At 26.1% G+C, this 12,500-nt stretch overlaps 1 protein-coding gene across 1 annotated transcript in view; it reads right to left on the bottom strand.

Moving 5' to 3' along the window:
• LOC136082703 (fibulin-1-like) overlaps positions 1-12,500 on the bottom strand; it is a 107,225-nt gene that overhangs the window by 69,215 nt on the left and 25,510 nt on the right. Inside the window, exon 3 of the mRNA XM_065802123.1 lies at positions 3,868-3,922. Within this exon, the coding sequence (XP_065658195.1) occupies positions 3,868-3,922 (55 nt within the window). The remainder of the gene's footprint in view (positions 1-3,867; positions 3,923-12,500) is intronic.

Below are 12,500 nucleotides of genomic sequence, written 5' to 3'. Positions count from 1 at the left end.
AACACTGTATAGAAGTAAGAAAAAATTAGATAAGAGTTTATACTAATATATAAATATAAATATATATATATATATATATATATATATATATATATATATATATATATATATATATATATATATATATATATATATATATATATATATACATATATATATATATATATATATATTTATATACATATATATATATATACATATATATATATATATATATATATATATATATATATATATATATACATATATATATATATATATATATATATATATATATATATATATATATATATATATATATATATATATATATATAAATAAATAAAGAAACTTAACCAACAGTTAAGTTTCTTTTTTAATTTTTATTTTGTTAATTTTTTTTTTTTTTTAGTTCTCCTTCAAAGGCGAGTTGATAAGTTAGGCATGCTGTTCTAAATTTAGTTTGTAATTTATTATAAACTATTAACATTTTGATAAGGTGTTTTTTACTATTTTTTTAAATTTTTCTAATGTAAATGTACTTATGTACATGTACTTATGTAAAAAAAAAATTCAAATGTTCATATATTTACAATTTTTTTCCATCTAGATGAATTTTCAATGGCAAAGGTAAAATTTCATTTAAAATGTCTTATGTACGTGTTTTTATTTATCTTTTAGCAAGCAAGAAGAACATTTAAGTCTAAGTTTTTTTTTTAGTCTATGTTTTTTTATAAAACACGAAACGGTAATTATAAGTTTTCAATTGCTATAATATTTTCTTGATTATAAGTAATACATTTTTCAATTATAATTTTGCTCCATCATTTAAAATTAAAATTTTAAAATTCAGTTTAAAAAAATATTTCAGTTTTTATGTTTAGAACTTACGTATGAAGATTATGAAGTCTAACGGAAAAAGAAGCCCGGACCTTTGACCCATCGGTCATTTCATAGGTGGGTTTAGTATGGGGGGACTGACCACCCATCATTTAGATGGGGAGTTCAACACCCCTCATACAGGGGTCGAAGGTTTGGCGGGGTTATTGAAAACTTTCATGTCTGCAATTAAAAAAAATTAATTTTAGACATGAATGTTTTTGTGCATATATGTATATATTTGTTTTTTGAAATTTTTTTTTTTTTGTGTACAGTGTGTATGTGTGTGAGTATATATACATATATATATAATTATATATATATATATATAAATATATATATATATATATATATATATATATATATATATATATACATACATATATATATATATATATATATATATATATATATATATATATATATATATATATATATATATATATATATATATATATATATATATATATATATATATATATATATATATATATATATACATACATATAAAAAGTTCATTTTTTGTAAATAACTTTTGCTCTCCTACAGTGAGTGTAGGGTAGATTATGATGAGCATCTATGGCGGAAATTGGAATATTTTCATATATAGTTATGCTGGATCCAAAGTTTTTGCGAATAATCAAACTTTGAGGATCTCTAATCATGATTCACTTAGATATTTGTACACCAGAAATTTTTTATTAAAAACACAGATATTTTAAAAAAGTAGCAAAGTGCTCATATTACCCACACCACTCGGTAATATGGGCACTTTAAATTAGATCGAAAAAATAACATTAATTAAATTAAAAAAATACTAATCTGACATTTAGAACAAAATTTTTTATTAAAAACATTGTCTAATTTTTGGCATAAACTTAAATTTAAAAAAAAAGTGCTTAATATCTCTTGCATCTGTTTTTCAAATATATTTTGCTTTGAATAGTTTTTGGACAATCCCTTACTGTTATATATTTAATGTCTGTTTTCTGGCCTTTTTTAGTTATATGTATAAAGAAAATATGTCTGGTAATATTTAACAAACATGTTAAGCTATTTGCTAATGCTTTGCGTAATTGTTGTGATGTTATTGTTGTAATGTTTTGTGTTTGTAGACAGCTTGGCTTACCTTCCTGTTGGTGTCTAACGTTAAAAATGATTACAGGTAGTTTCACTAACTGCTTTTAATCATTCACTTAAAGCCAAGATAACATTTGATATTACTACAGTACAATTTTTAAACCTCATATTAATTTTTTTTATCTTTAGTGTTATTAATCATTTTCCTCTTTGAATGGGGTTTGTTAAATGAGTTGGCTTTTGATTAAAAGGTTTTGGTTTCGAAACTGAACACCATTGTCAAAATGCTCTGGGTTATGTAGTTTTTAAAAATCCGGTTTCTATTTTGCTCTTTTTTAATTTTTACTAACTTACTTTTCTATAATTTCCTGCTAATATGGAATCACGTAAATTTTTAAATATGTTTAATCATAGTCCATTTCGGTTATAACTATTTTTAACTATTTTTAACTTCTTTACAATAGCCTCGGTCCTGTAGATGGCGGCTGATACGACTGATTTTAAAAAGTGCTTTCAATGTTAATCAGTTGTTTTCAATTGTCTTCGATTGTTTTTAAAGAAAAATTTGTTTTATGAAGGGTTTTTATTATATGTATATATATATATATTTTTGTTACACATTTAATTACATATCATGCAAATAAATTTGTTTAAAAAAAAAGGAAACACAAGTTTAAATATACTTTTTACAACTGTTTTATATAATTTTAACATCTGTTTATAATCTTTTCAGCTCATGCTTGGTGAATAAAAAAATCAAGTCTTTTTACTCGGCGCTTTTAGACTAATTGCTCACCTTTATGTGAATACATTTATCGATTTTGCTTAAATTTGTATTCACGTAAAGCGCAACAATTACTTTAAAAATGTTGAGTAAAAGCAATCGCGTTCTCGAATTAAAGAACTTCTTTTCATACAAGTTGACAAGTTTTATTCATAAGTTATATTAACTTGCAAGTTAAGGCATACTTTTTGTAAATATTTATTTTTTATGCTTCACTCATCACTCTTAGAAAAATAAAGAACAGTTTGAAAAGAATTAGAAACTACTCAGTTAAAAGTAAAATTAAGAGAAAGAAAATGGAAAATTTATTCCGGATATTTTACCTAAACAATTTTCCGCAACTTTAAAATAAAACTTGGATAATCCATGGACATAAATCAATTCATATTTTAACATAACGACTTTGTTCTTATTTGCGCATATAATGTTCGAACGTTCGATTTTAACTTAACCGTAATCTGTATCTTTAATGAAGCTTACAATTTAGTTGAACTATAAAGCAAAGAAAAAAAGATGTGAGCAGAACTAGAAAAACATTAATAAATTTATAATTCGTTTGAGAAAACAAACAAAAATTAAATTGTTATTAATTATTTATTTACTAAAAACCCGTATTACGGGTTGCCTACTGCTTGTACCTATTAATACAATAACACGAAATTCACTGTCTATAGCTGCTTGTTTTGAAAACTGATCCATATTTGATACAAATAAAATATAAACAATTAATACAGTTATATTTTACTAATTATGTATAAAATATATAAAAAATTTAGTCATAATATTATTGTTTCAAAATTACTGATGTAAATTAAAATAAAATAAGAACAAAGTGCATTAATATATAGATAATCTGGTATCAGGATAGTGAGAACTAGCAACTTTATGAGAAAAGAAAAAGATCGATTTAGAAAATTAGGAGAGAGTGGGTTAAAGACAACATTACTGAAATCAAGATGACATACTTATACTGCTCAAGTTAAAGTTTAAAATTTTATATAATGGAGAAATGGCATCAAAAAAATGTTAATTAACTAAAACAAAAATTAAGTTCAAATGCACAAATAAAATACTATATATTTTATAATTAATATAATTAAAATATATAATTATTATAATTAAAACAAAAAAAAAATTGATTATACCTTCAGCTGACATACACCAAATTTGAATTATCCAAAGAATTATTTTGAAGTGTACCTTAAAACGGAATATAGAACTTTTCATAAGTTGGGTCACTGTTTTTATTGTATTTTTAAAGTTTATAAATCATAACAGTGTAACAAGTTTGTTGTAGTGTGTAGTCTTACCTTTTAATTTTTATTTATTGGAAGACTTTCTTATTAAATATGGTTGATAATTTTATTGTTAAATATTAGACATCAGTGTTACGTTCGTTCAACTACGTTTAACTACGGTCAACGAAGTTGAACGTAGTTGAACGTAAATAAACGTAACGTAGTTTTGTTTCAATTACGTTACGTTTATTTACGGTATTTTTGTATTAATCATCTTAGTTAAACGTAGTTGAACACAGTTGAACGTAGTTGAACGTAAATGTTCTAATCAATGCTTTTCTCTTAAATAATCATTATAGGTTAAAAACTACCAACATAAGCTTTCTTTATAAGTAAAAATATTAATTAGTTTTAATGTTATGCCTAAAACTATATGGCACAGATCACTGAATGCAAGATTGCCAACAAATGTTGATGATTTTATTTCAATTAACAACATTTCTCATATAGCAACAAAATTTAGCATGCTTCTGTTAGTAAATTGGCAACATGATGTGAAGATTTATCAAGATTTATTAAATTACTCAATGTATGGGAAATAAAAGATAGCATACAAATAAAGAATTACTATCTTTGCCAAATTTTTATTTCAATTTTGTTTATTAAATAGCTTACGCGATTGGAAATAACTCTACAATAGTAGTACTAAACTTTTTGTTTTTTACTAAAAATTAGTCAAAATAAATAAAATGTAGGTCCCAAAATGTGGCAATAGCCAGTATTAAGTCCTGATTATCTTTTTTCAGTTTTGATTTAGTACATTTGATATCCTAGTTTTTCATGCATTAAGGTAATTAATTTACATCTTAAATTGACCTAATACCATTGCTAATCTTAGGTTGAAACTATTAGTTGAGGCAACATTCATATATATTTACTAATTGCAAATTGGTGATGAAGTTTTTAATATTTTAAGTCATCCTGCTCAACTTTGTTCAACTTCGTTCAACTTTGTTCAACTTCGTTCAACTTTGTTCAACTTCGTTGAATTATTATTTCGTTACGTTTAATTTTGGTTTTTGGGAAGATGAAGTCTGACTACGTTACGTTTCGTTACGGTCACAAAAATGAAGCTAACACTGGTGCTTATTAAATATTTTCATATCCTAATTTCCGAAGCTTAAGAATAATAATTTTTGGGGCCTACTGTTATGAAAATTTCCCCTCCAAAAATTTTTTTTAAGTCACCTTAAATCGATTTTCTCAGACTCCCCTTGCCCTTTCAAAATGTGTAGTACTTACAAATTGGTTATTTTAACCTTTTAATAAATGTTTACTGTGTACAGCTTTCTATTATCCAACTTTATTGTTTACAGCTACAAATATTCTACGCAAAAATGTTCTACTCCATCTTTTTTAAACATATGGATTGAAATAAGTTTATTATTCTTGCTTTTAAGGTTGCAAAACTCTTAAAAGCATTGGCATAGTTTGCATTTCTAGCTATTTTGTTTTCAATTTCAATTGTAGCCAAACAGTATGAGCGTTCTCTTACACAGAAGGTTGTAAACAGAATTTATTAACTTAAGTATTTTAACATTTTTTAATAATTTAGGTTTACTGAAATTTCTTTCACTTAGTGATGGATCTTTTACTTACTTATTTTTTACTCACACGAGGAAGTTAATATTTATCAAAAAATAAACTACATAAGTGATTTTAAACGTTTTATGTTAGTTTATATTTCCGTATAAGTAATTTATTTTTTTGTTTAATGTAAGGTTTTTTTACTTTGAAAAGTAAGTTATGTAAAAAAAGATTACATCAAAAAGTAATTTACTTTCACATGTAAAAGTGAGTCACATAAAAGAGCAAATTAGTTTTACATTTAAAAGTTTTATATTTAATTCCTTTTGAAAATTACATTACATAATATAAAGTTCCTCAAACTGTAATTTATATTTCCCTATAAAAGCAACTAGGTAAAATATATATATATATATATATATATATATATATATATATATATATATATATATATATATATATATATATATATATATATATATATATATATATATATATATAAATACATATTAAAAACTAACTCGCAGAGTTTAAAAATTATTTTAAAAAGTAACAAGAGAATGCTTTTTTTTTGTAAAGAGTTTTTGCCACTTTAATGCGATAAAAGTCCACCTGTTCGAAAATATCCTTTAACTCTAAAAGTCTTGGTTTTAAACACTACGGTACTTTTATATGGGTATAAAAAATTTAGAACTTTTTACGTAAATATCTTTATCTGCGTCTAATATCAGTGGCCTAACTGCCGCAAGGCCAGAATAAGCAAAACTTACGGTCCCATAAGCAACTGAACCTAGAGCCGCAAGGTTTAGGAGCCCTAAGATATTAATAAAGTTTTTTTTTAGAGAAGTTATTATTCCAGAGAAACAGAAATTGGGCACCATGGCCACGTATGTCCACTAAATAAAAATACTTTTCTACTCCACTGTGTAATATACCTATAAACCGAGCTGTATTTCAAAAACGATTTATAAGTAGATTAAGAAATAAAAATTGTGTTGATTGGAGCCTGGATACAAAAATATTCTAAAACATTTAACTCTCCTCCAAATGTGAGGGCAGACATTTGAAATTTTTTTTTTTTCCAACACTAAATTTACATTGACAGGTTTAAAATTCAAAACTCAAAGGTTATGATTATATAAAGTCTACACCCAACCCAAATAAGGAAGTTGTTTTAACATTTTCCTAAACACTCTAATGTGATATAAACAAGAACATACTTAAGTTCGGTACTTTAGTATGTTTTATTTACTAAAAGTATATTTATTAACCAAAATCATTGATTTTCATAATTATATTAATAATAGGCCGGGTAAATAAAAATAAGAAAATGGTTTTACTCATTAATTGGTTAGTTTTACGTGAATAAATTATTATTGGTTATCATGAAGTCTTTAAATGAGCCTAATATGGTCTTTAACATTACGATAAAAGGAATTGCTGCATTTTCAAATTATGACCCCTTTTTTATGTTGCTTTTGATGTGGTATAATACCACGCAATACTTGTATTTAAATCAACTTAAAAATAACTCTTGTATTTTGTTTAATTTATCTTTTTCATGGATAAGTCTTTTTAATCCATTTTATTTATATGTTGAAAAAATGAAATTATTCAAATTTCTGTTATTTATGTAATATTTTTTCCGTTTTAGTATGTTATTTTTAGAAAAAGGCTTCTCTTTTTCTAAAATAGCATACTAAAACATGATAATTTGTTATTTCAGCTACATATATATTTTTTAGATATATTCCCAAAAAATATAAAACTATAATTGTCATTTTAAATAAACTTATTAAACTCAAACTTGAGAAAAACACATGAACATCAATTTTTACCAACAAGTTTTTAATGACTTTATCATGTATGGATATTTAGGGGCTTGGCAATAAAACTATTTTTGTCTTCCTCTTCTTGCCCCCGCCAGTCGTTTATTTTACAAAAGAAAAGTCATAACTTGCAACGACAAGTTTATAAAAATGTCCTTATGCAATAAAAAAAAATTAAAAAAAAACAAGGACGAAATTAAATTTGAAAATAAAATTAGTTTGATAATTATCAAGTTAATAATATTAAAAATAAGAATAATTTAAACAATGTTATAATATTGTTTGAAAAATACAAATAATTTTGTAGACTAAAGTCACTTAAAAAAACTTAATATTCTTTGCTTCTCTTAGTCAAACTATATGTCCACGTAATTTGATTATTTTTTCACGAAAAAAGAGTTAAAATAACTTTTGCTACGAACTTTTGAATGAGGGACAGAATTTGATTGTCAGATAAACTTATGACATAATTAAAGATGATGTTTTAAATCCCCTGAATAGTTGGGGAGGTTGCTCAAAATTTATATGGTCATAGTTTTTGAATACTAAGAGATTATTGCATGACATTAGAGACTTGTTAATGAAATTAAATTTAGTATAAAAAGTTAAAAAAATGTCTAAATTTTATAAAATCATTGCTCTCACACTAATGGCATGCAAGGGAAGTTAACATTTTAGGGGTTTTATTGTTAACAGACTGCGATTATCGCAATAATTTTGAAAAGCTCTACATAAACATGAAAATATAAATGTTCGGAGTTCGCTCCATGTCCTTACATAAAGTTAAGTTTTCAAACAAAAACAAAAAGCTTGCAACGGGCCTGATTTTCAACATGTGATCAGAATTGGAGCTTCATTTTAAATATGTAATTTACAAAAAAAAAGAACTTGACTTTATTTCATCTGTATGATAAAATAACAACAAGTCACTTTTCTTCATAGTCGATCATATAATTTTAAATTTGAAAGTGTGTTTTTTGAACCATTCTACTAAATTCTCTATAGTAATTAAGTTAAAATAACGGGTTGTTGTGGTTATGAAAAGTTATAAATATTTTTTAAATTAATTGGTTTTACTTTTACTTTTTTATCTTTAATTTTTTTTTTAATTAATCTTAATATTATTTACATCAGTTTTTTAAATGTCTTTTTTAAAAGAATGTCTGATTTATTGTTCTTGCTTTGGAAATGGCTCTGCATTTTGCAATTTTATTAGTTTTGTATTTGAGCTTCTCTTATTTAGCGTGGCTGTTGTTAAAAACCAATCTTACCAAATTGAAAGTTATGTCTGGAAATGACTAACTAGAATAATTGTTAGGTAATAGAATAATAAAGGAATAGTTGTTATCTGGAATAGACTTATTAAAATTAGTTCATTCCAAACAACAGTTTTATGAGTAGCTATTATTTAATAAACAAAAAAATAATAATTTTCCGTTTCGTTAGAGTGGTTGTTACGACCTGGGCTGACCAGGGTCGTCCCGAACGGGGGTGAAGGGGGTATCCCCCACCTCCAAGCTGTTATATATGTATTTGAGTTAGCACGTTTGTACATTTAGCATTTCATATGGCAAGTTTTGAAGTATAGTTGGAAAATGTCAAATATCGGGGACACTTTCTGTGTGTGTGTCTCTAGTTAGCAAAAAACACATACAAATCCCCCCCCTGCTCCATGAGAGACCTCTTCGGAACGGCTGTTACAACAACCACGCCTAATAAGAGAAGCGAAAAGCAGCAGCATAGCTACAAATATACCCGGCTCCTTTAAGGTAAATTTTTATTTTGATATTTGTCTTATTATTTAGGTGCCCCAAGAAGTCCTTACGGTCTTGTCACAGAGCACCGTGGAAGTGCATTTAACTTGGAAGTTCTCGCCTCCTTCTTTACCGTGACGAGAATATACGCCCAAGTTTTTGAACTTTGATCTCCTGCTTCTAAAGCAAGCGCTCTAACCACTGCGCCATAGCCACACCAATCAGGGTCACTAACCTATTTCCATCCGACAAATTAACGCTAAAACAAATAAATCATCTTTTCAAAATTATTATGCAAAAAATCTTTCTTTCTAAAAAGTTACCTAATCTTTATAGAAAAACAAAATTTTAGAAAAAAAAATAAAGTTACGACTCCCTTTGCCCGGAAAGCAATTTTAATATGCAATTTCATCGGGACTACACAAATGCTGTCAAGATAATCAAAGAAATCAAAGTAAAGTCTGAAAGATAAAAAAAATAAAAAAATAAAATTAATAAATTCAAAACAATGGAGTTTTCTAGTTGACTCTGAAAACTATTTCGAGATGTACTTTTATTAAAAATACAAAAATGCTGAAAGTTTCAGAGCATAGCTAGTCAAGAAGGTAAAGAAAAATTGCAAGATTACGGGATAACTGCAAACCGACAAACAACTTGTGAAGCCAAACTAAAGTTTCAAAAAAAAATTAAATGTTAATTCTTAATATTTACTTTAATTAAATAAGATTTTATTTTTCTATTCATCCTTGTGCGGGTTTGAAACCAACGCAACAAAAAGGTGGTTATTACGGTGCCCACAACCTTTAGTAAAAGATTGAACAGCTTTCCTTTCCATCTTTTTTTAAATAGACTTTATATGATAAAACGCAATGATAAGATTATATATAATAAACACTCCTTCAATCATATAAATTATACCAGATAGTTTATTTGACTTAAAATTTTTTGAAAACTGTTTTAGCAATCGATGTCCTTGCGGATACCAAAAATGTTATATTGCGTCATATTACCATAACAAAATGCTTGATTAAAAAGGCAAATATAAAGAATAAAAACTTGATAAAAAGCTTGCTCTAACGAACAGTGACTTAGTCAAGGTTTGCACATGTATGAACTACCCATAGCTAAGAAATTATCCCCCCTCCCCCACCTCCATCCCCAAAAGTTTCATTATGGCCAATAACCTATTTCTGCTCAACAAAAAAAAGAAAGAAAAAATCAAAGATTATTTAGCAGCCCCTATTAACACTCAAGCGGCAGGAAGCCCGTCTCTTCACTACTGGTATATCCTCATATTGACTATATTCGCACCTAATTATAATAGAACTACCCTATATAATATACGTGAAAAAAAAATCTTTTCCCGATGCCCCACCACAAACACTGCCCACATACATCAGAGTATTACCCAGATGTGCCCTCAAACAGGCAATGTATTTGAATGCGCTACCTATCTCAAAATTTATGTTAATTCAACATGAAATGATTGTTCTTTGAGCAAGTAAATAATATAACTTACATTTTACTTACTTAAAAAGAAAAGTATAAAATTTCAAAGAAAAATTTATTTTATTTGTAAAAGTTAATAACAATTTTTTTCAAATTACTTTTATGTAAGCTGTTATTGCTAACTAGTTACTTTTTTACGTAAAAGTAATTTGTTGGTATGATGTACTTTTATTTTACTTTGTAAAGTAAGTGTTATGTCTCATAAATATTATAATTACGTAAGTTTACTTCCTAAATAACTTTATTTACATTTAAAAAGTAAATAACCTTTCGATGCAAATTTTTTAAATAATTATAATCAAAATTTCTTATTAAAGTAATTTACTTTCGTCGACTTACCATTAAAAGTAAGTTACAGTTTCAAGTAACAGCTACTCATTTAAAAAACTTTACTTAAGTAATAAAGTTTAACACGTTATATAATTTATGTAAAAAAAAGCGAATTACTTTTTAATTTAAGTAAATTATATATTTTTATAGGAGTTATGTAAAGTAATACACGTTTAAAAGTAATTGGCAATTTTTTATATCAAAATAAGTAAAAGTGCCATCCCTACTTTCACCTGCAGACACTGCCAATGGAATTTCATAAGAAGATTCTGAAATTCATAAATTAATAATATTATGATAAACATTAGCTAATGAGTGTATTAGAAAACTTCAAAAGGGTTTTCACTTTTCGAATTTAAAATTTTGCTTGAAACTTACAACTTTTATTCTTCACATTGGTTCGAAAGAGTCGAATTTGTTTATGTGCTTTTAGATCAAAATTATTGCTTTTTTAAACTTATACACTAAACTAAGAGTGATTTGTCTTTCAATGAGAAAATAAAAATCTTGTGACAATATAAAAATGGTTTATACAGAGGCGATTATACAAAAAAAAAGAGTGGGAGCGGGGTGAATCGTTAAAAAGAACCAACTGGCTTCGTAAAAAAAAAAATGGTTCTCAAAATTAAAATTTACCCGACTAGCCGACTAAATTCGTAAAAAAACCGACTATAACTTGAAAATCACCTTCTTAGGAGGAGGGTAGGGGGGAAACACCCCCTCCCTTTTTCCCCTGTAAAATCGCCTCTGGGTTTGAATTTCTTTTGCGTTTCAATTAAAATATTAGGCACGTGTATTGTGAGTCTTGTTCTGGCGTGATGAAAACTCTATTGCTATCTATTTCATCTAACACTTTCTATAAACTTTTGTTTTCGTTCGGTTGGAAAGTCTTTGTTTATTTTATTTATTTTTCTTATATATTTGATTTAGTTATGGTTATCATTCATCTATCCCTAAGATAATGAATAGATAAAATAAACGCCCTCTTTTTTGATGCTGTATCAATTGATATACATTTAGCATGTACCGGACAATTTTCTCTGTGTATCGATGTAATAAATTTATTCCAATAAAATTCAATAGACAAAGAAGTTAAAAATAGAACAAGTTGAATAATTCTTTTGCATCAACACCAGTTTCGTGGTTAAAGGATACATTTGTTACTGTGTAATTAATAACGTGGTATACCTAAAGAGTTTAATTATAAAATAAAAGAACTGCATCCTTTTTTAATGTGTTTTATAATAACCCTGTAATTACATTTAAAGTTTTTTCATTAGATTTTCTTATGCAAACTGATGTATATTAGAGGAATAGGTGAAGATTTTTTAATGCAGTTATAGAGACTTATTTTATAAAATTCAATCTTTATCAGGATGCGCACTAATAATTTTAAGGGTATGAACTGGACATGTAAAAATAATACTAATTCATTGATGTTATTAATTTAAGCTTTAAATCTATAGTTTTTTCTTAACATATTTGATCGATTGTCATATTCTAGGCTTTATTTAAAAGGTTATCACTCGTT

The sequence above is a fragment of the Hydra vulgaris genome, chromosome 07, assembly GCF_038396675.1.
Source record: "Hydra vulgaris chromosome 07, alternate assembly HydraT2T_AEP".
Taxonomy (NCBI): Eukaryota; Metazoa; Cnidaria; class Hydrozoa; order Anthoathecata; family Hydridae; genus Hydra; species Hydra vulgaris.
This window is presented reverse-complemented; position numbering and strand designations above follow the sequence as displayed.